Below are 24,991 nucleotides of genomic sequence, written 5' to 3'. Positions count from 1 at the left end.
TGTTACTGACAGCTTACGTCGAGGAACGCAGAATTTAACATGTTAGAAACCAGTGTGTTTTTTCGTGATTATATTTTCAGAATGGTGTCTGGTGTATGAATTCAATAACATAAAACATTAATAACCGTAAGGGATGTAGAAAGCGAATCGCTTTTATTTCACCACTCAAATGGTTCTCTGTCTCTTTTTTTCCCTCCCAGGTGTTTAGGGATGAGTCATTGGGCGTATAACTTCAAAATTCGGGTTTTGATATCTGCGGTGGGCAAAGCGCAGGTAGCCCAATACGTAGCTTTACAACAAACAACAATAACTCTCTCTCTTCTTAGCCAAAAGTGGCTCAGCGATGAACATGAAGGTTTGTAATGCCTCGATATTCTTGATGATATAGCTCATCATGCAACTTAGAGCAACAAACATAAACAAGTTACTTCTCTGTTTTCTTGCTCAATCAGTGATAAACGTATGATGGCCATAGAACTCTACTTTACAGCTTTGTGCTGAAAAAAAAAAAGGCAAAACATAGTCCCCGTATATATATATATATATTTAAATAAATAAACACTATCTCTTCCTATTTCAATATTTTCTATTCATAAGATTCTTCTTTCTCTTTCGATGGGTTTCCTTTTTTTCATGGTTGTCGTTGTCGGTTTCTGCGTTGATATTCTAACAATTACAAAGTTATGGATAAGTGACACTGTGTAATGTGACAGGAATAAAAACAACGAGCGACACTCGCCCAAAGATATTCGTTTTCAGTGCGTAGACTACAAACATGATTGTCGTTTGTTGAAAATATATAACGTACTGTTGTTTGTTCTGGTAGTACTTTGGTTATCAGTAACGTACTGTTGTTTGTTGGTGTAGTACTTTGGTTATCAGTAACGTACTGTTGTTTATTCTGGAAGTACTTTGGTTATCAGTAACTTACTGTTGTTTGTTCTAGTAGTACTTTGGTTATCAGTAACGTCCTATTGTTTCTTGTAGTAGTACTTTGGTTATCAGTAACGTACTGTTGTTTGTTCTAGTAGTACTTTGGTTATCAGTAACGTACTGTTGTTTGTTCTAGTAGTACTTTGGTTATCAGTAACGTACTGTTGTTTGTTCTAGTAGTACTTTGGTTATCAGTAACGTACTGTTGTTTGTTCTGGTAGTACTTTGGTTATCAGTAACGTACTGTTGTTTGTTGTAGTAGTACTTTGGTTATCAGTAACGTACTGTTGTTTATTCTGGTAGTACTTTGGTTATCAGTAACTTACTGTTGTTTGTTGTAGTAGTACTTTGGTTATTAGTAACGTACTGTTTGTTGTAGTGGTACTTTGGTTATCAGTAACGTACTGTTGTTTTTTCTGGTAGTACTTTGGTTATCACTGACGTACTGCTGTTTGTTCTGGTAGTACTTTGGTTATCAGTAACGTACTGTTGTTTGTTCTGGTAGTACTTTGGTTATCAGTAACGTACTGTTGTTTGTTCTAGTAGTACTTTGATTATCAGTAACGTCCTATTGTTTGTCTAGTGGTACTTTGGTTATCAGTAACGTACTGTTGTTTGTTGTAGTAGTGCTTTGGTTATCAGTAACGTACTGTTGTTTGTTCTAGTAGTACTTTGGTTATCAGTAACGTACTGCTGTTTGTTCTGGTAGTACTTTGGTTATCAGTAACGTACTGTTGTTTGTTGTTGTAGTACTTTGGTTATCAGTAACGTACTGCTGTTTGTTCTGGAAGTACTTTGGTTATCAGTAACGTCCTATTGTTTGTTCTAGTAGTACTTTGGTTATCAGTAACGTACTGTTGTTTGTTCTAGTAGTACTTTGGTTATCAGTAACGTACTGTTGTTTTTCTGGTAGTACTTTGGTTATCACTGACGTACTGCTGTTTGTTCTGGAAGTACTTTGGTTATCAGTAACGTACTGTTGTTTGTTCTGGTAGTACTTTGGTTATCAGTAACGTACTGTTGTTTGTTCTAGTAGTACTTTGATTATCAGTAACGTCCTATTGTTTGTCTAGTGGTACTTTGGTTATCAGTAACGTACTGTTGTTTGTTGTAGTAGTGCTTTGGTTATCAGTAACGTACTGTTGTTTGTTCTAGTAGTACTTTGGTTATCACTGACGTACTGCTGTTTGTTCTAGTAGTACTTTGATTATCAGTAACGTCCTATTGTTTGTCTAGTGGTACTTTGGTTATCAGTAACGTACTGTTGTTTTTTCTGGTAGTACTTTGGTTATCACTGACGTACTGCTGTTTGTTCTGGTAGTACTTTGGTTATCAGTAACGTACTGTTGTTTGTTCTGGTAGTACTTTGGTTATCAGTAACGTACTGTTGTTTGTTCTAGTAGTACTTTGATTATCAGTAACGTCCTATTGTTTGTCTAGTGGTACTTTGGTTATCACTGACGTACTGTTGTTTGTTCTGGTAGTACTTTGGTTATCAGTAACGTACTGTTGTTTGTTGGTGTAGTACTTTGGTTATCAGTAACGTACTGTTGTTTATTCTGGAAGTACTTTGGTTATCAGTAACTTACTGTTGTTTGTTCTAGTAGTACTTTGGTTATCAGTAACGTCCTATTGTTTCTTGTAGTAGTACTTTGGTTATCAGTAACGTACTGTTGTTTGTTCTAGTAGTACTTTGGTTATCAGTAACGTACTGTTGTTTGTTCTAGTAGTACTTTGGTTATCAGTAACGTACTGTTGTTTGTTCTAGTAGTACTTTGGTTATCAGTAACGTACTGTTGTTTGTTCTGGTAGTACTTTGGTTATCAGTAACGTACTGTTGTTTGTTGTAGTAGTACTTTGGTTATCAGTAACGTACTGTTGTTTATTCTGGTAGTACTTTGGTTATCAGTAACTTACTGTTGTTTGTTGTAGTAGTACTTTGGTTATTAGTAACGTACTGTTTGTTGTAGTGGTACTTTGGTTATCAGTAACGTACTGTTGTTTTTTCTGGTAGTACTTTGGTTATCACTGACGTACTGCTGTTTGTTCTGGTAGTACTTTGGTTATCAGTAACGTACTGTTGTTTGTTCTGGTAGTACTTTGGTTATCAGTAACGTACTGTTGTTTGTTCTAGTAGTACTTTGATTATCAGTAACGTCCTATTGTTTGTCTAGTGGTACTTTGGTTATCAGTAACGTACTGTTGTTTTTTCTGGTAGTACTTTGGTTATCACTGACGTACTGCTGTTTGTTCTGGAAGTACTTTGGTTATCAGTAACGTACTGTTGTTTGTTCTGGTAGTACTTTGGTTATCAGTAACGTACTGTTGTTTGTTCTAGTAGTACTTTGATTATCAGTAACGTCCTATTGTTTGTCTAGTGGTACTTTGGTTATCAGTAACGTACTGTTGTTTGTTGTAGTAGTGCTTTGGTTATCAGTAACGTACTGTTGTTTGTTCTAGTAGTACTTTGGTTATCAGTAACGTACTGCTGTTTGTTCTGGTAGTACTTTGGTTATCAGTAACGTACTGTTGTTTGTTGTTGTAGTACTTTGGTTATCAGTAACGTACTGCTGTTTGTTCTGGAAGTACTTTGGTTATCAGTAACGTCCTATTGTTTGTTCTAGTAGTACTTTGGTTATCAGTAACGTACTGTTGTTTGTTCTAGTAGTACTTTGGTTATCAGTAACGTACTGTTGTTTTTTCTGGTAGTACTTTGGTTATCACTGACGTACTGCTGTTTGTTCTGGAAGTACTTTGGTTATCAGTAACGTACTGTTGTTTGTTCTGGTAGTACTTTGGTTATCAGTAACGTACTGTTGTTTGTTCTAGTAGTACTTTGATTATCAGTAACGTCCTATTGTTTGTCTAGTGGTACTTTGGTTATCAGTAACGTACTGTTGTTTGTTGTAGTAGTGCTTTGGTTATCAGTAACGTACTGTTGTTTGTTCTAGTAGTACTTTGGTTATCACTGACGTACTGCTGTTTGTTCTAGTAGTACTTTGATTATCAGTAACGTCCTATTGTTTGTCTAGTGGTACTTTGGTTATCAGTAACGTACTGTTGTTTTTTCTGGTAGTACTTTGGTTATCACTGACGTACTGCTGTTTGTTCTGGTAGTACTTTGGTTATCAGTAACGTACTGTTGTTTGTTCTGGTAGTACTTTGGTTATCAGTAACGTACTGTTGTTTGTTCTAGTAGTACTTTGATTATCAGTAACGTCCTATTGTTTGTCTAGTGGTACTTTGGTTATCAGTAACGTACTGTTGTTTTTTCTGGTAGTACTTTGGTTATCACTGACGTACTGCTGTTTGTTCTGGAAGTACTTTGGTTATCAGTAACGTACTGTTGTTTGTTCTGGTAGTACTTTGGTTATCAGTAACGTACTGTTGTTTGTTCTAGTAGTACTTTGATTATCAGTAACGTCCTATTGTTTGTCTAGTGGTACTTTGGTTATCAGTAACGTACTGTTGTTTGTTGTAGTAGTGCTTTGGTTATCAGTAACGTACTGTTGTTTGTTCTAGTAGTACTTTGGTTATCAGTAACGTACTGCTGTTTGTTCTGGTAGTACTTTGGTTATCAGTAACGTACTGTTGTTTGTTGTTGTAGTACTTTGGTTATCAGTAACGTACTGCTGTTTGTTCTGGAAGTACTTTGGTTATCAGTAACGTCCTATTGTTTGTTCTAGTAGTACTTTGGTTATCAGTAACGTACTGTTGTTTGTTGTAGTGGTACTTTGGTTATCAGTAACGTACTGTTGTTTTTTCTGGTAGTACTTTGGTTATCACTGACGTACTGCTGTTTGTTCTGGAAGTACTTTGGTTATCAGTAACGTACTGTTGTTTGTTCTGGTAGTACTTTGGTTATCAGTAACGTACTGTTGTTTGTTCTAGTAGTACTTTGATTATCAGTAACGTCCTATTGTTTGTCTAGTGGTACTTTGGTTATCAGTAACGTACTGTTGTTTGTTGTAGTAGTGCTTTGGTTATCAGTAACGTACTGTTGTTTGTTCTAGTAGTACTTTGGTTATCAGTAACGTACTGCTGTTTGTTCTGGTAGTACTTTGGTTATCAGTAACGTACTGTTGTTTGTTGTTGTAGTACTTTGGTTATCAGTAACGTACTGCTGTTTGTTCTGGAAGTACTTTGGTTATCAGTAACGTCCTATTGTTTGTTCTAGTAGTACTTTGGTTATCAGTAACGTACTGTTGTTTGTTCTAGTAGTACTTTGGTTATCAGTAACGTACTGTTGTTTGTTCTGGTAGTAGTTTGGTTATCAGTAACGTACTGTTGTTTGTTGTAGTAGTACTTTGGTTATCAGTAACTTACTGTTGTTTGTTGTAGTAGTACTTTGGTTATTAGTAACGTACTGTTTGTTGTAGTGTAACTTTGGTTATCAGTAACGTACTGTTGTTTATTCTGGAAGTACTTTGGTTATCAGTAACGTACTGTTGTTTGTTTTAGTAGTACTTTGGTTATCAGTAACGTACTGTTGTTTGTTCTAGTAGTGCTTTGGTTATCAGTAACGTACTGTTTTTTGTTCTGGTAGTACTTTGGTTATCAGTAACGTACTGTTTGTTGTAGTGGTACTTTGGTTATTAGTAACGTACTGTTTGTTGTAGTAGTACTTTGGTTATCAGTAACGTACTGTTTGTTGTAGTGGTACTTTGGTTATCAGTAACGTACTGTTTTTTGTTCTGGTAGTACTTTGGTTATCAGTAACGTACTGTTTGTTGTAGTAGTACTTTGGTTATCAGTAACGTACTGTTTGTTCTGGTAGTACTTTGGTTATTAGTAACGTACTGTTTGTTGTAGTAGTACTTTGGTTATCAGTAACGTACTGTTTGTTGTAGTGGTACTTTGGTTATCAGTAACGTACTGTTGTTTATTCTGGAAGTACTTTGGTTATCAGTAACGTACTGTTTGTTGTAGTGGTACTTTGGTTATCAGTAACGTACTGTTGTTTATTCTGGAAGTACTTTGGTTATCAGTAACGTACTGTTTGTTGTAGTGGTACTTTGGTTATCAGTAACGTACTGTTGTTTGTTCTGGAAGTACTTTGGTTATCAGTAACGTACTGTTTGTTGTAGTGGTACTTTGGTTATCAGTAACGTACTGTTGTTTATTCTGGAAGTACTTTGGTTATCAGTAACTTACTGTTGTTTGTTCTAGTAGTACTTTGGTTATCAGTAACGTCCTATTGTTTGTTGTAGTAGTACTTTGGTTATCAGTAACGTACTGTTGTTTGTTCTAGTAGTACTTTGGTTATTATTAACGTACTGTTTGTTGTAGTAGTACTTTGGTTATCACTAACGTACTGTTGTTTGTTGTAGTGGTACTTTGGTTATCAGTAACGTACTGTTGTTTGTTCTAGTAGTACTTTGGTTATCAGTAACGTACTGTTGTTTGTTCTAGTAGTACTTTGATTATCAGTAACGTCCTATTGTTTGTCTAGTGGTACTTTGGTTATCAGTAACGTACTGTTGTTTGTTGTAGTAGTACTTTGGTTATCAGTAACATACTGTTGTTTGTTGTAGTGGTACTTTGGTTATCAGTAACGTACTGTTGTTTGTTCTAGTAGTACTTTGGTTATCAGTAACGTACTGTTGTTTGTTCTGGTAGTACTTTGGTTATCAGTAACGTACTGTTGTTTGTTGTGGTAGTACTTTGGTTATCAGTAACTTACTGTTGTTTGTTGTAGTAGTACTTTGGTTGTTAGTAACGTACTGTTTGTTGTAGTGGTACTTTGGTTATCAGTAACGTACTGTTGTTTGTTCTGGTAGTACTTTGGTTATCACTGACGTACTGCTGTTTGTTCTGGTAGTACTTTGGTTATCAGTAACGTACTGTTGTTTGTTCTGGTAGTACTTTGGTTATCAGTAACGTACTGTTGTTTGTTCTGGTAGTACTTTGGTTATCAGTAACGTACTGTTGTTTGTTCTGGTAGTACTTTGGTTATCAGTAACGTACTGTTGTTTGTTCTGGTAGTTCTTTGGTTATCAGTAACGTACTGTTGTTTGTTCTGGTAGTACTTTGGTTATCAGTAACGTACTGCTGTTTATTCTGGTAGTACTTTGGTTATCAGTAACGTACTGTTGTTTGTTGTTGTAGTACTTTGGTTATCAGTAACGTACTGCTGTTTGTTCTGGAAGTACTTTGGTTATCAGTAACTTCCTATTGTTTGTTCTAGTAGTACTTTGGTTATCAGTAACGTACTGTTGTTTGTTCTAGTAGTACTTTGATTATCAGTAACTTACTGTTGTTTGTTGTAGTAGTACTTTGGTTATTAGTAACGTACTGTTTGTTGTAGTGGTACTTTGGTTATCAGTAACGTACTGTTGTTTATTCTGGAAGTACTTTGGTTATCAGTAACGTACTGTTGTTTGTTTTAGTAGTACTTTGGTTATCAGTAACGTACTGTTGTTTGTTCTAGTAGTGCTTTGGTTATCAGTAACGTACTGTTTTTTGTTCTGGTAGTACTTTGGTTATCAGTAACGTACTGTTTGTTGTAGTAGTACTTTGGTTATTAGTAACGTACTGTTTGTTGTAGTAGTACTTTGGTTATCAGTAACGTACTGTTTGTTGTAGTAGTACTTTGGTTATCAGTAACGTACTGTTTGTTGTAGTGGTACTTTGGTTATTAGTAACGTACTGTTTGTTGTAGTAGTACTTTGGTTATCAGTAACGTACTGTTTGTTGTAGTGGTACTTTGGTTATCAGTAACGTACTGTTGTTTATTCTGGAAGTACTTTGGTTATCAGTAACGTACTGTTGTTTGTTGTAGTAGTACTTTGGTTATCAGTAACGTACTGTTGTTTGTTGTAGTAGTACTTTGGTTATCAGTAACGTACTGTTGTTTGTTCTAGTAGTACTTTGGTTATTATTAACGTACTGTTTGTTGTAGTACTTTGGTTATCACTAACGTACTGTTGTTTGTTCTAGTAGTACTTTGATTATCAGTAACGTCCTATTGTTTGTCTAGTGGTACTTTGGTTATCAGTAACGTACTGTTGTTTGTTGTAGTAGTACTTTGGTTATCAGTAACATACTGTTGTTTGTTGTAGTGGTACTTTGGTTATCAGTAACGTACTGTTGTTTGTTCTAGTAGTACTTTGGTTATCAGTAACGTACTGTTGTTTGTTCTAGTAGTACTTTGATTATCAGTAACGTCCTATTGTTTGTCTAGTGGTACTTTGGTTATCAGTAACGTACTGTTGTTTGTTGTAGTAGTGCTTTGGTTATCAGTAACGTACTGTTTTTTGTTCTGGTAGTACTTTGGTTATCAGTAACGTACTGTTTTTTGTTCTGGTAGTACTTTGGTTATCAGTAACGTACTGTTTGTTGTAGTAGTACTTTGGTTATCAGTAACGTACTCTTTGTTGTAGTGGTACTTTGGTTATCAGTAACGTACTGTTGTTTATTCTGGAAGTACTTTGGTTATCAGTAACTTACTGTTGTTTGTTCTAGTAGTACTTTGGTTATCAGTAACGTCCTATTGTTTGTTGTAGTAGTACTTTGGTTATCAGTAACATACTGTTGTTTGTTGTTGTAGTACTTTGGTTATCAGTAACATACTGTTGTTTGTTGCAGTAGTACTTTGGTTATCAGTAACGTACTGTTGTTTGTTGTAGTAGTGCTTTGGTTATCAGTAACGTACTGTTGTTTGTTCTAGTAGTACTTTGGTTATCAGTAACGTACTGTTGTTTGTTCTGGTAGTACTTTGGTTATCAGTAACGTACTGTTGTTTGTTCTAGTAGTACTTTGATTATCAGTAACGTCCTATTGTTTGTCTAGTGGTACTTTGGTTATCAGTAACGTACTGTTGTTTGTTGTTGTAGTACTTTGGTTATCAGTAACATACTGTTGTTTGTTGTAGTAGTACTTTGGTTATCAGTAACATACTGTTGTTTGTTGTAGTAGTGTGATCTCTATACTCTTTCTATCATTAATTACAGGAGATAAAATAAAGAAATAAATCACTTGTAACACGTGTAAACAGTGACGTTTTAATGCAAGTCACTGCCACTAGGGTGAGAAGAAACTGCTATTTATTTGTTTTTATTATTGATAAACATCTCCAACTGCTTTGATTAGAACATTTTGTTTTGCTGTTTGGTAACTTTTGGTGGTCCAGTAATAAGCTGCAGTGTTCTAATTGGACATCAAAATAATGGATATAATTTGGAATTTTGCACTAGGGTATTTAAAGTTTTCTTTTTAAGCTCAAATCTACACAGTGGGCTATATGTGCTGTGACTTGCACAGGTATCGAAACTCAGTGTTTAGCGTTTTAAGCCTTCAGACTTATCGCAAAGCCAATTGGGGACACTACGCGAAGACTATCTCCGTTAGCCATGTCTAATTTAGAAGTGATAGACTAGATTTAAGGCAGCTAGTGGTCATCATCCATCGCCACCTCTGAAAATACTTTATCTTAGAAAAATAGGATTTGCTGTCATGTTAACACTTCCATGGTAAAGGAGCAAGAACGTGTGTTGACGGGCTTAGTACTCGCAGCCAGGAAGTTCAGGTTGTTAATGTGTATTTAAAATACTAATAATAATATCTGATAAGTAATAATACCTAATAAATGTACCTAAGATTTAAAAAAATGTCACGTTTATGACTTTCAGGTTAATTATAGATTTAACAAAAACTAATAAATATTAAGTGAACCAGAAATGGAATAATAGTTTGTATGCATATCTATGAATATAAGACTATTGGTTCGCGTCCGGTTATAGTAAAAGAAACAAGGAGCTCCACACTTTGGAACTTAAGATGAATTATAAGAGTGATGATCAAATCCTACTATTAGATTAGAGCAACTCATGAATTGGCGATGGGTGCTGTTAACTACTACCTCACGTCCATCCGTCAAAATTAGGGATTGTATGTAGCTTTGGGAAACAATCCGAGAAACAAAACACAAACTTCGTTTTATTATTTTACAATAAAAAATGAACTATTATCGTGTTTAAAATCAAGTTTTGATACCTGAGATGAGCTCAGTACAGACAGCCAGTTGTTTAACTTTATGCTTTACAGAAAACAAATAATTTATATTTAATAATTCTGAGTTCTGAATATAAAATATTGTTTTATTTTTGCTATAAATCTGCTATGAATAGATTGTGAAGGAAATAAAATACTTTGTTTTTGCCTGGTCCTCTCAAGTAATTTATTATTCACAGTGAAAAAGGGCCCGGCAAGGCCAGGTGGGTTAAGGCGTTCGACTCGTAATCCGAGGGTCGCGGGTTCAAATCCCCGACGCACAAAACATGCTCGCCTTTTCAGCCGTGGGAACGTTATAATGTGGCGGTAAAAGAGTAGCCCAAGAGATGGCGGTGGGTGGTGACGACTAGCTGCTTTCCCTCTAGTCTTACACTAAGTAATTCGATACGGCTAGCTCAGATAGCCATCTAGTAGCTGTGCGCGAAATTCAAAAAACAAACAGCGATAAACTATGATTTAGTGCTATCTTTAGTCAACTGTCAAAAACGTTTTTAAGTTTGTTTTAGAACTCTGTTTTCTTTTAATTTATTCAGGTTCAAGACGTTTTAATATAACGCTATCTTCAGCCAATTTTTAAAAACGTTGTTTCCGTGCTCGAGATATCTCTCAAGTAAATTATTGCTACTTATAAAGAAATTCAGTGCAAATTCATATTTATACAGTTGTTTAGTCTTGATAAAAAAAAAATTCTCTGTTGAATGTTGATGCTTTTCGATACAGTTTGATGTAGGGGTGTTCCAAAAATTGATTGCCATAAATGAATTTTTATACACATTTATAAATTATACTCAAAATATCCGCCTTCAGAATCGATACAACATCAGCCTCGTTCAAATCAGCTTACCAACACTGGTTCTTGAATACTCGCACCATTGTCTGAAGTACTCTGTAGAGAAACAAAAAAAATTACGAAAATTTCCTTAGTGTTATGGTGACAATCGATTTTCTGGACAACCCCCTAAAATATATGTGATGTTTCAGATATGCACTGGTGCACAAGCTGCTTTCCTACTGGCAGACGAATTTGTTCTGTAGAATACTTTTACGTATTTGAGGCCACGATAACTGCAGCACACTTGGATATAGAGGGCGGTTTTAAAGTGAATCATGATTTGTACAATTGAATAAATCTTAATACTCATTGGTCAAGGTAACAAGTCAGTGGTCTTCGAAGACGTATACATTTTTTACTACGTATATTACTAATAATCATCAAGGTTATTTCCTGTTTTCAAAATGCCCAAACTACGAAGAACACGTACAGATGCACCCCTAGTGGCGAATTATGTGATAAGCCTAATTTGAACTCGATTTGTTTTTAACCCTTGAAACATCATTACGTCTTTATTTTTTTACACAGTAATATAAAAAGGATTTTCTTTGTTTATTTGTTTTTTTAATTTCGCGCATAGCTATTCGAAGGCTGCCTGCGCTAGCCGTCCCTAATTTAGCAGTGTAAGACTAGAGGGAAGGCAGTCATCACCACCCACCACCAACACTTGGGCTACTCTTTTACCAACGAATAGTGGGATTGACCGTCACATTATAACGATCCCACGGCTGAAAGGGCGAGCACGTTTGGCGCGATAGGAATGCGAACCTGCGACCATCAGATTAAGAGTCGCACGCCTTAACTCGCTTGGCCATGCCGGGCCTGATATAAAAAGGAAGTTTTAAAGATGCATTTTGTATAATAACTGTAATTCTAGCTTTGATAAATATATCCTTCTACTAGTATAAAATAACTATTAACAATTGTATAGCTCTCCCGAAAGATTGCCATTTTTGGCAAAATAAAAACTGAAGCAGTTAATTAAATCATAAGCATACGATATTAGAAATATTAAATAAAGGTAACAAGAAACTCAGAATTCATTATGCTGAAAATAGAGATTCAAAATTGTTTTCGATATTGTAAGGTAATCATCAGTCTGATATTATCTACTTTTGAATCAGAAACATATGTATTTTCCTGGAAACTGTTAGATGTCTGCTTCTCCCGCAGTCGACTCCCAAGTCTCGCTTAACTCCACATACGGTTTATACAAGTAAACTATGGAATACTACGACAAAAATATAACAATAGAGCACCGACTCATGTTTTCGTGAGAAGGAACAACTTTGATAACATGACAACAAATAGCTAGACCAAAAACCGTCTGTCTTACCTGGTCCGAGAAAAGGAAACATCCATTGAGAGACTGTTTAATAAATAGACTAAACAGTGATATTACGTGGCTTTGTTACAAACATGTAATATCACTGTTTAGTCTATTTATTAAACAGTGATATTACGTGGCTTCGTTACAAACATGTAATATCACTGTTTAGTCTCTTTATTAAACAGTGATATTACGTGGCTTCGTTACAAACATGTAATATCACTGTTTAGTCTATTTATTAAACAGTTTCTCAATGGATTCTTCCTTTTCTCGGACCAGGTAAGACAAACTTTTTTGGTCTAGCTATTTGTTGTCATGTTATCAAAGTTGTTCCTTCTCACGAAAACATGAGTCGGTGCTTAAGTCTAACAAACATCAACTACACATCTATAAATGAAAAGATCAGAAATGGGTAGATTTCTGATAGAAAACATGTTACCCCTTCTATAGTCGCAAATTCTACACGTGTCATTAAATTGGTCAGAAAGTCCACTAAAACGTATCTTTAAGTAAGTTCCGTGCCTCATGCTGGTGTAGTTTGTTTACTGTACTGTCAGTTAGTGCCTCTCTACCATATTGGGGGCTGGAATGCTAACTTCAAGAGGTAAGTTTTCAACTTACTTACCTCCAAATAGTAGTATCTTATTTCCTTTTTCTTATTTCAATCAACTTTTTCTTTTTTAATTGGTAGAACAGCCACATTCCTACAAGTGTCTGCTGGCAGTGAAGAGAGATATAGATGTGGGACGTTGTGACCTTGAGCACCCACATCTCGCTGTCCTAATTTTTATTTCTGTGTCCATTACTATTCTTTTATTTCTTTATCAACACACCCACTCCATTACCTAGTCAGCCAAATCACCACACCTACGCCATTGCCAAGACAGTCAATTCACCAAAGAGCAGAAATAAAGGCCATCAATAGCGTTAAACACACTGCCAGCTTAATGTTTCTGCTAGCATACAAAGAAAACAACTATACCGTATTGGAGGCCACACCAATTGTCACCAACAGATCACTGAGGATCTGTAACAAGTAGAACATCTGAACAACGGAATTACTGACCAGCTCAAAAATGTAACCCTATTAGCCAATATAGTGCCCGGATTCAATGTACCAATTGTAACTTCTTTCCACATCTCTATGAACTCCCAAGATGACGTCAATTAGACATCCCTATGAACCCAATAATGGGTGCCATCATTCTCAAGTTTAGAAATATCCACCTGGACATACACAGTACCACATAGCTCGACTGAAGACAATATCTCGATAACTCCTTAATGTTACTGGACAGATCTGCTAGTATTGTAAATTATGGTTTCTATCAAGGAAAAGCTAATGTTACAATCTGTCGTTTCTCTCTAATAAAGCTAGTACTTTTACCATCTAATTTTTCACACTGTCTAGTGGAAGAACTAATTTTGTAAGTCGAACTTCCTCAATAGTGAACTGTTGTAACAGATTAAAATATCTTCTTTCAGTTCGACTTAGTTTCCAAAGTTAGGACGTGGATATCATACTGAGTTCGTATTGAATGAAGGTTACGTTGGTCAAAAAAACGAACAACAATCAAATACTGTTTAAAAACTAAAGTGTCGTTTAATAGGACCTCAAAAGAAGCAACCGACGTTGGTTGCACTGAACCATTCAGTAAAACGTTGAAAGAAACAACTGATTTTAGCTTTATTCAATCATTCTCTAGTGCAGAGAGTTATAAATCCACTTCGGATCCTAATTAAATTTCGATTGTTTTACGATTCCCCAAACATGAATTGACTTGTTGATCGAAAACGAAACCTCGTCATAAACAGACCAGAACTCTAAAGTAAATTTACTGTCTGAAGGTAATCAGTTGATAAGATACGGTAAATAACTGATGTTGATCGCTAAACTTATTTTCACATTTATTTAATTTGTTAACCCTGATATAAAAATCACGTGATTTCTTTCACTGCATCAAAATCAACCCAAATTGCTATATAACGAAATTTTCCGCGGGAGCAAGTTCCCTTAGTTTCTGCTTGCTTTTGCAAACGCATTTTTCACAAGATCGATTCATTTCCACTCTTAGGGCCCGGCATGGCCAGATGGATTAAGGAGTTCGACTCGTAATCTGAGGGTCGCGGGTTCGAATCCCTGTCACACCAAATATGCTCGCCCTTTCAGCCGGAGAGCGTTATAATTTGACGGCTAATCCCACTATTTGTTAGTAAAAGAGTAGCCCAAGAGTTGGCGGTGAGTAGTGATGACTACCTGCCTTCCATCTAGTCTTACACTGCTAAATTAGTGACGGCTAGCACAGACTTTGCGCGAAATTCAAAACAAATATACCTACACTAATTAATAACCTAACATCCAACTGCAACGCCCCGTACAATACCGTATCTGTTTATACTCTCGTCCCTGAGACATGTGTCCGGCAACGGTCATATTCAAACTCTCTCTTTCTTAACCTGAAGATGACCTTGGGAGGTCGAAAAGTTGTTCTCTTCTTATCAATAAAAGTGTCAATACCCATACCAACCGTTCTGAGATACATTTTTATTTCAGTTGGGTTTCTTGTCATCAAGAATTAAAAAAACGATTCGTCAGTTGGTTGGGCTGGGCGTGGCTGGACTATGGGACCGATAATTCAATATTAGTGGCCTCTTTGACTGAGCGCAGTTAGCTGGTGGTGCAGCTTAGTTTTAAATTCTAAAACAGATAAATTCATTAGAGAGTTATACCCAATAAATGTAGGCGTTTTCTTTGAGGAATAAATCTCAGCCATCAAGCTCGTCCTCACTGTCCATCCATCTTAGAAAGGGATGCAACAAATGGGATTTGGGGTGTTACACACACAACATGGTCCCTTCGATATTCCATTTATCAGTTAATATCCAATCATCATTGACTTCCGTCGGCCAACAAGCTCTTATCCACATATTTGGAGCGAAATTTCAGGTGAAAAAATAAATAATTTGTTACTGCGACAATTTTACCGAGAAAAATATGGGCAAGTTTCTGACGGATCTAATAGTTTTAGCATACTATCTTCATCTATTCGTTTTCTGTTAAATAATATTCGAGTATACAGATTACCTCTCTATAAACAGCCCAAGTGTGTATGATTTGTTGGCAAAGCTGGGTCACGTAGCCCCATCCATTCCAAATGTAGGAACTTCACTTCTGCATTATTTTAGTTTCATTATGTATCTGGCTTTCTCTCTGCGATCCGGCATGGCCAGACGGTTAAGGCACTCGACTCGTAATCTGAGGGTCGCGGGTTCGAATCCCCGTCGCACCAAACATGCTCGCCCTTTCAGCCGTGGGAGCGTTATAATGTGGCTGTCAATCCCACTATTCGTTAGTAAAATAGTAGCCTAAGAATTGGCGGTGAGTGGTGATGACTAACTGCCCTCTCTCTAGTTTTACACTGCTAAATTAGGGACGGCTAGCGCAGACAGCTCTCGTGTAGCTTTGCGCGAAATTCAAAACAAACAAACATTCTCTCCATTTATTCTTGTGGTGTAGAAAATTTTGTTTTCTATTTCTTTTATTTAAATAAATTGACCCGCAGTTAGCGCGAAATATTATATGATTCTGTAGGCCTTGAAGTGCCTACACGTACTTATGTTATATTTAACAGAGGCATAGTGACTGTTTTGAGGTTACTAGTGGTGTGGCATTCACTTCCATTTATAGCACTGCGAGAAGAAAAACTGTACATTCAATAATTCCTCTTTTGATACTGTGTTATTATAGTAAATTATAGGCGTCGTTGTGTCTATAATATTTCACACTGAAGACAGCTGGCAGGCACTGGTATCATTGGTTGTCTAGCGCCTATTTCTAATACCATACGTAACCGCAGGTATCAAAGATTCAGTTGAAGAGACAGAACTTCGAAAACTATAAAGGGGAGGAGGCGAAAAGTATTATTTGCTCCACTACAAAATATAATATGGAATAAAATTAGAAAAGTTGAGAGAAAAAAACGCATAGAAAATCCAGCTCGAATAAGATACTGTTTTATGATTTGTTCCCGCTGCAAGAAATCGAACTTCAATTTTTAATGTTGTGAGTCGGTAAACCTACCGCTGACCCACCTGCGTCACGAGAACGTTACAAAAGAGAAATGGCTTTAGGTTTTAGTTCATTTAAATTATTTTTGAGATCAGGAGTCACCTTGAAGATCCAAGGAATCATGGTTGACGTCCCATTTCCGCATAAACATGGTGACATAAACCACTTTGTGATTATGTGTGAATTATAAGATTGTTTGTTTGTTTGTTTTGAATTTCGCGCAAAACTACATAATGGCTATCTGCGCTAGCCGTCCCTAATTTAGCAGCGTAAGACTAGAGGGGAGGCAGCTAGTCATCACCACCCACCGCCAACTCTTGGGCTACTATGTTACCAATGAATAGGGGGACTGATTGTCACATTATAACGCCCGTACGGCTTAAGGGGCGACAATGTTTGGTGTTACAGGGATTCGAACCTGCGACCTTCAGATTACGAGTCGAGTGCCTTAACCACCTGGCCATTCCTGGCCAAGTAACGAACAAGTCCCCCTGTTGTCAGGTGAGAGTATTCAAAACATATGGCGGTAAAAGCTATTCACTGGCTGCTTTCCCTTTCGTCTGTTACCTAAAAATTGGTTCGGCTGTGTTCAAACAACACGAAACTTATAAAGAAAATTAATAAATAGTCATTCAAATTTTCATAAAAAAAATAAATTTTAAATTTTTCATTCTTGTGGAAGTCGAAAAAGTTATGGATTTGAAAATATTATAGTCATAATTGCTTGTAATATTATATTTGTTAAACGTTCGTCAGACACAATTCTGTTTGTCATAAACTACGTTATTTTCCCTTGTGAAATCTTTTAAAAATTCTACAGAGCCTCATCATACATGCACGCGCACACACACACGGCGAGACGTTTAGTCTTAGATTTTGTCCGGAAAGATCCTCAAATGTATCTTCTGACATTTCTACTTCCCCCAATATGTTGTAGCGTTTTTGTGTGATGTATCATTAAATATCTTCGTAAGGGGAAGAGTTATGTATGTGACTCACGAATGCGTTAGATCTCATTAATGAGTGCAAATTAGGCCTAACATGTCCGTGTTTGTTTGATAAAATGCTAATTTTAGAAGCATCACAATAGGGTATTTGGGAAGGGGGAGAGAACTTTGGTCCAGGAAATGAACGGTCAGTGATTTCATTTCTCGGTACTATGTGAATTGGTATCATATCGTTTTCAGAAAACGTACAATTAAGGCAAACGCCCCAATGTCAAATCACGATATGAGGCAACTGATAACTCATCAGAAGAATGTGGCTGTATGTTCATACCTACATACTCTGATACAGTACGTTACTGTGCTTAAACAGAAACGTTAACATTTTGGAAATAATTGCTGAAAAGGGACTGTTTAGGTATAATTGTAACACACATTCACAAGCTTCACTCACGTAATGGATAGGCTCTTTCCAGTTTATTTATAGAATTTTCTTAAATATTTATTTCCACATAACCTGTTCATCATCAAGTCCTTGTCAAAACAAGTTTTTTTTTGCGTTTTTCTTTCAATTTATATATTTTTGGAAAACAGTCACCCCTTCCCGCAACTGTCTGCAGGGAGTGAAGGTTGATGAAAGTGCTCAACGTTTTTGTTGTAATCAAGAGAGAAAGAGGTGGACTTATTTGTGCTTCTTGGGCTGCATGTTGAAAATAAAAATCAATTATACGACAAAAAAAGATGTTATAATATTCACATCTACATGTTTAGCATTTTCAATTAGGCACCAAACATGCTTGCCCTTTCAGCCGTGGGAGCGTTATATTAGCCCCCCGCTAGTACAGCGGTATGTCTCCGGATTTACAACGCTAAAATCAGGGGTTCGATTCCCCTCGGTGGGCTGAGCAGATAGTCTTTGATGGTCAATTACACTATTTCTTGATAAAAGAGTAGCCCAAGAGTTGACGGTGGATGGTTGACTAGCTGCCTTCTATTTAGTCTTACATTGCTAAATCAGTGACGGTGGGCGTAGATAGCCCTCGTGCAGCTTTGCACGAAAGTTCCAAACAAATAAACAAAATTTTCACGACGTTTCGAGGAGTGAATTTTCAAGACCATCAACAGGTGTCGTATCAGACGTTTTTCTTTTGTGTGTCTGAAATTACCAGACTTCGAAATACCGAACTCGAATACAGGTTCTCTAATCCTTCTATTTCTCTCTATCTCACGTATCTCTCTCAATCCTGCTATTCGTTGGTGAAAGAGTACTCCAAGAGTTGGCGGTGGGTGGTGATGACTAGCTGCCTTCCCTCTAGTCTTACACTGCTATATTAGGGACGGCTAGTGCTGATAGCTTTCGTGTAGCTTTGCGCGAAACGATAAAACAAACAACCTGTATATAACTTTTATTCGTGCTACAGTTCTTCTCGAGGCGCCCGGCATGATCAGGTGGTTAAGGCACTCTACTCTACTCTGAGGGTCAAGAGTTCGAATCTCTGTCACCCCAAACATGGTCGCCTTTTCAGCCATGGGGCTGTTGTAAAGTGACGGTCAATCCCATTATTCGTCGGTAAAAGAGTAGCCCAAGAATTGGCGGTGGGTGGTGACAACTAGCTTCCTTCCCTCTAGTCTTACACTGCTAAATTAGGGACGGCTATTGCAGGTAGCCGTCGAGTAGCTTTGCACGAAATTCAAAACAAACCAAACTCTAGTCTTTGAAACGTGAGATCTACTACGTTTTGTATATATGAGCCTGACATATGAATCACTTTGGTGGTAAATGAAAAACACAACAAACATTTTTAAAATTCGAACCACCATTGTTTGTTTGATTTAGTAACAACCAAACCTAATAAAGAGATTTCTTGTTTTTTAGTACAAAATCATTTTTGTAATAAAATTAGACAGAATCGGCCTTTAATCTCCAGCCAACGTTTGTCTATTGCGGCATTATCAGGGCTAATTATTACAAGAATTATTTTTATACTACTAGCCCTTACAAAGCCTCAGTAGTGGAATTGATAGAAATATTATAATGTCCTCATAGGTGAAAGGGCGAGCATGTTTAGTATGAAGGGGATTCGAACCCGCGATCATCAGATTGCGAGTCGAGTCCAGTAAACACATGGCCATGCTGGGCCTTCGAACCATCAAAAGAACCATCCAGATTCATGATATCCTCGTTATCTTTTATTCTTCTACTTAGTTTAATAGTCTGAATTCCCTGAACAAGATGTTGGTCATATTAGGGCTGCGTCTAATACTGATGAACCAGTTGGGGTCAAAAATTTGATAAACCGCAAGAGGAGAAACCCAAATGCTTTGTAAATATAGGCCACACTTGCTCGCTTGTGTAATCCGGGTTTCGGATTATAGCGATAAAAATAGTGTTTCGATACCCGTGATCAGAAGTGCACAGGTAACCCATTGTGTATCTTTTTGTTTAATAACAGCGAAACCCAATAAACAGGTTTATTGTCTTGTTAGCAAAAGTCGCTTACTGTGCTTGGATTACTGGTTTTTGTGTTGTTTGTACAAAATCGTTTATAGTGCTCTGATTATGAAATTACTTGTCTTGTTATTACAAAGTCGTTTACAATGCTCGAATTACTGGGTTTTGTGTTTGGTTAGCATATAGGTGTTTACAGCATTCGGATTACCGATTTTCTTCTTTCTTAGGGATTTCTGTGCATGTCCATACTGGATACTCTCCAGAGAAAGATGTTTGAGAATGCCCATCTTGGATAGTCTCTAGAGAAAGATTTCTGAGCATGCCATCTTGAATAGTCTCCATAGAAAGATGTTTGAGAATGCCTATATTGGATAGTTTCCAGAGAAAGATTTCTGAGCATGTAATCTTGAATAGTCCCAGATAGGAAGTTGGGAGCATGTACATCTGAGATATTATCGATTAGGGACAAACGGGCATGGACATCTTGGATAATCCTTTGGAAGATTTTGAGATCATGGTTATTGGGGTAATCCGAGGTAAAATAAAATAATATTTTATTGTATTTGGAAATGGTCACACTGAACCAGTTTCAAGTAAGATACTAAACGTTTGGGCGTATACTTCAAAATAAGATACTTGTTTTTGGTAAATAGATATCTTGGATAATCCTGTGGTGGGATTTGAGAACATGCCTAACTTACAAAACTTGAAGTAAGGTCTTATGAATATGCCCTTCACTCACTATGTTTGGGCTTTGTTGTTTTCTTACGCATCACACCAAAAGCTGCTCATTTCATCAGACTAAACTCGTTCTTCAGGCCAATCTTTATTGAACTATTTGAATAAGTTCAAAAACAGTAAGATAACAAACTCCGACATGTTTCGTGGCCTTTGACTAAGAAGGTCAATTATAAGTCTGACCCTTACAAAACCTGTTCTCAATTAAATGATTAAATTGAATTATAAATGAATTGAATTAGTCCTATCTTCAACAATTACTATATTCGAAATCCCAGATTTGTTTTTAGAAAACCAGATAAATACACTCAACTTGATCATTACCTATACTAAGGTATAAAGATCGAACTTATGAATTTGTAATCTCTATAAAATATTTTTTACTGTCTTTGAACATGGTTAGACTGTATCAGTTTCACATAAAGACACTAAACGTTTTAGTGTGTAATTTAAAATTTTATTTGTATTTTTGGTACATTTGGTGCACAGTTCGAATAGTACATGTGAACCTTAAATAATATTTCTAAGTCATTTACAAAAAAAAAAAAAGAAGTTAATTAATTTATACGCATAAGACAAAGCTGAAATTATTTTATGGTGTTAAAAATATCGGTTCTAAATTGTTTCGTGATTTCTGTAAGAAGGTTGAAGTTGGTGCTTTTTTATAAATATTTTGTACAATAATAGGATTGTCTATATGTAAAAAACGGCTGGTTTGGGTTGAGAAAATTTTTTATGCAGAGGAGCGAACAACGTTTCGACCTTCTTCGGTCATCGTCAGGTTCACAAAGAAAGGAAGAGGTAACTGACCGATAGCTAACCACATGTTTGAAAATGGTTGTGCAACTGAGTGTAGGAATGTAGAGGGCGTGAATAGGATTGTCTGTTTCAAATTAAGTTCCACAATGGTTTGTCTCTGCTCTATCCCCCACAGGTATCGAAAACTCGGTTTCTAGCATTGTAAGCCCCCAGACATACTGCTGTACCACTGGGGGGGGGGAGCAAAGAATGAGGAACTTTTATTTTTCAATTGAATCGAATAGTAGCTCTAACAGTAAGTACACCAATAGAGAGTTTGTTTTTTGAATTTCCCGCAAAGCTACACGAGGGCTATCTGCGCTAGCTGTCCCTAATTTAGCAGTGTAAGCCTAGAGGAAAGGCAGCTAGTCATCACCACCCACTGCCAACTCTTGGGCTACTCTTTTAACAATGAATAGTGGGATTGACCATCACATTATAACGTACACACGGCTGAAAGAACTAGCGTGTTTGGTTTGATGGGGAACCAACAGAGAGCTTGTACTTTTGGTTATAATACCTTTCACCTCACCAGGGATTTCGAAAGTAGGATTATGCGTAATTATTTTATTCATTGAAAACTTATATTAATATATTTAACTTATTTTTATTGACTTGGATATATTAAAATCAGTATTATTTTCCTTGTTTTTGCTCAGATGCCATAATCACACGAAATGTTACAATGTGCTAGAAGATTTATTTTTTATATAAGTTTACATTATTAAGTGCAGAGCTACACAGTGGGCTATCTATTCTTTGTCTGCTGCAGGTCTCGAAACCTTATTTTGAGCGATGTAAAGCTCATAGATTTACTGCTGAGCCACCAGAGGAGGGGCGTGAGCATACCCTTAGCATGAAAAAAAGCTCGAAGATTCGGTTTACATTTTAGAAAAGATGCAAACAAAATAGACAATAAGTTACCAGGACCTGAAAAGAGATGTCTTCTATTAAGTTAGTGTTAGGTATAGCTCTTGGGCATCTATATAAGCAATATATTATTAAGGTTTGTTATATTAGGTAAAATTTTTTTGATATATAAAACGCCTTGATCCGAAATATTTCCTTATTCGAACTACATGTCATCACCTTAAAGAGTTGGTTGTTTACTGTGGTCGCCATGTACCCGAGCAAGCAGTTGAACAAAAGACGGTGTTCCTGGTGTTTCAAAAGTTATAACTGTGAAATCTATATGACATTGTTCACTTCGGGATAAGTATATATCGATAATATGTGGTCGTTCTAAAGCACGAACTCTACCTTAAATCAAAAAGAAAAATAAATTAATTGCTAGCCGTTGTTTCAAAATAAATTCCAAATCAGCCTGTGGATACAACTGTACATACTCTCCTATTTAAGTTATCAACCAGAGACATTAGCACCAGTACCAGTAGAAATGAAACTAAACCACCTACTGATTTATGATCAAACATGTCAATATCAGATACTGTAGGTCTGAGTGGAATATCAGTTTGTGTGAACCTTCGATAATCTATGTAAAGATGCCAGGATGAGATTTCACCTGTTTACTGATAGTTATCTCCCTTCTTTGTGTAATTTGAGAACAAACTTCTGCTGCTCTCCAAGCTGAACTGGTCTCGTTAGTTTCAGGGCTCTGTTTATCGTCCAAATCATTTCATATCCTCCTAACATACTCACTTTGTTTCTCTTTTTTACAGAACCATAACGCCATTATTTCTGTGAGGTTTTATTTTTATCAAGTAGGACAACACCATTTCCACTATCAGGTTCCATTTTTATTACGTAGGGCAACACCATTATCATTATCGGGTTCCATTTTTTTTATCAAGTGTGACAACACCATTACCTGTATATGGTTCCATTTTTATCAAGTAGGAAAACACCACTACCCGTAACAGGTTCCATTTATATCAAGTAGGGCAACACCTTTACCTGTATCAGGCTTTATTCTTATCAAGCAAGACAACACCATTATCTCTAACAGATTTGTTTGTTTTTCAATATGACAAGACCATTACCCTTGTCAGGTTCCGTTTTGTCCAGTAGAACAAAACTATTACCTGTATGAAGTTCTTTTTTTTTCACATAGAAGAAAACCTATTACTACGTCTATTATATTCCTTTCTTTATTTCAATGGATCAACACCTCTCCATCTATCAGGTTTGAGAAACATTATTGAATTTAGGTGAATTCTTTGAAACTGTTCAAAGCCATTTGTAATAAATTGTTCAATAGGTTTAAAAAAATTACACTTTTCAGAATGTGAATTTTTGGGTAGTCGAAAAATGTTGAATAAATTTATATGGGTCATCCACGAAAGTGGAGAAGGTAGAAAGTAAGCCTATTTCATTTTTCACACTGTGTCAGCTTGATTTTCACCGAGCGTTTTTGTTTACATTTCCTTTAATTAAGCGAATTAAATCTAAATAATCGTATCTCTTATTTAGTACAAAGATAAATAATGGGCTATTTCTGCTGTGCCAATGAAGAATGTCATAATCTAGGTTTTAAGGCATTAAGTATTGACACTTTCTGCTGAGCCAATAGGGGGTGTAAATAATCTATTGAGATATTGAGATCAGAGTTCGTTGGGCTGTCTGTTTTTTGTTAATAATCACAAATTAGAGCTATATTATGGGTTATCTTTGGTGTGCTCACTGGGATCGTTTGTTTTGCTTTAATCCCATCATTCAAGAAATCAAACTTTAACACTTTTCCTAATCGTGACGGAAGGTACATGAAGTTTGGAAATTTTGGAACTAGTCTGTTTTCTTTGCAATCTGTCAAAAATTACAAATTATATATATTCTCTGAGTACAAAATGTAGTTTTTTTCTCCTATGTTTCTGAAATTCCTGACATCATGCGGCCCGGCATGGCCAGGGGGTTAAAGCACTCGACTCGTAACCTGAAGGTCGCAAGTTAGATTTCCTGTCACACCAAACATGCTTGCCCTTTCAGCCGTGGGGACATTATAATATCATAGTCAATCCCACTATTCGTTGGTGAAAGAGTAGCTCAAGAGTTGGCGGTGGGTGGTGATGACTAGCTGCCTTCTCTCTATTCTTACATTACTAAATTAGGGACAACTAGCACAGATAGTCCTAGTGTAGCTTTGAGCAAAATTTAAAACAAAAAACACTCCTGGCATTACATATATGTTATCTTCTTTTGGGAACTGGAACAACTGTTTATTTATCAATAATTCTTATTATTTGCTACGTTGCTATTAATTATTTGTTACATTTAGGTTCTTAAAAATGAAGCTACACAATCACAAGCCATAAGGTTGTACAAGTGTTTTATTTTATAATTTTCATTAAATGTTTTTTATTGTTGTATAATATGGTAGTCCTACCCTCTGTATATTACATAGGGTTCCTCAATGGCTAAAGCTGCCATTGGTGTTACTCTAACAATATCGTTTTCATACGGAATTAAAAAAAAAACCAAAAAAAACAGAATTTGGAAACCGTTTTTACACAAAATATTATTTAATGTAATTTGTCTTCGCAACCAAATGTTTAGAAAATATTTTAGTGTCTTCAGAAAACTGATAAAACTTGAATTGTACCAACTTTTCAGATTTTTATATGCTATACTGCTATTCAAGCTTACGTTTAATTTAATAAATACTTCTTTTTTGCTTTTAAAGCAAGAGTCTCCGAAGTGCCTAGACATTAGAGATCCATAGCAAGCTTAATGATGTCTACCCTAACAGCTTTAAGAGGTGTCACTGTAGTGCCACTATTGGTGATTTTATTGGTAAAGAACGCCACCTTTTTTACTGTGGTCAAAGCTGAAAGTGATTCTGCCCTGAAGACTAATTTTCATAATTTATCAGGTAAGAAAATGTTAATTAAAACTTCATTTCTTCACTGTGATTATTGTTAGCCATCAA

The 24,991-nt window shown here is 36.2% G+C and overlaps 1 protein-coding gene across 1 annotated transcript in view; it reads left to right on the top strand.

Annotated features, from left to right (window-relative positions):
* Positions 1-24,991, top strand: part of LOC143230561 (Na(+)/H(+) exchanger protein 7-like) — a 94,774-nt gene that overhangs the window by 369 nt on the left and 69,414 nt on the right. Inside the window, exon 2 of the mRNA XM_076464329.1 lies at positions 24,746-24,934. Coding sequence (XP_076320444.1) covers positions 24,793-24,934 — 142 coding nt within the window. The 5' untranslated portion in view covers positions 24,746-24,792. The remainder of the gene's footprint in view (positions 1-24,745; positions 24,935-24,991) is intronic.

This window comes from Tachypleus tridentatus, chromosome 10 (assembly GCF_004210375.1).
Source record: "Tachypleus tridentatus isolate NWPU-2018 chromosome 10, ASM421037v1, whole genome shotgun sequence".
In the NCBI taxonomy this organism is placed as follows: Eukaryota; Metazoa; Arthropoda; class Merostomata; order Xiphosura; family Limulidae; genus Tachypleus; species Tachypleus tridentatus.
This window is presented reverse-complemented; position numbering and strand designations above follow the sequence as displayed.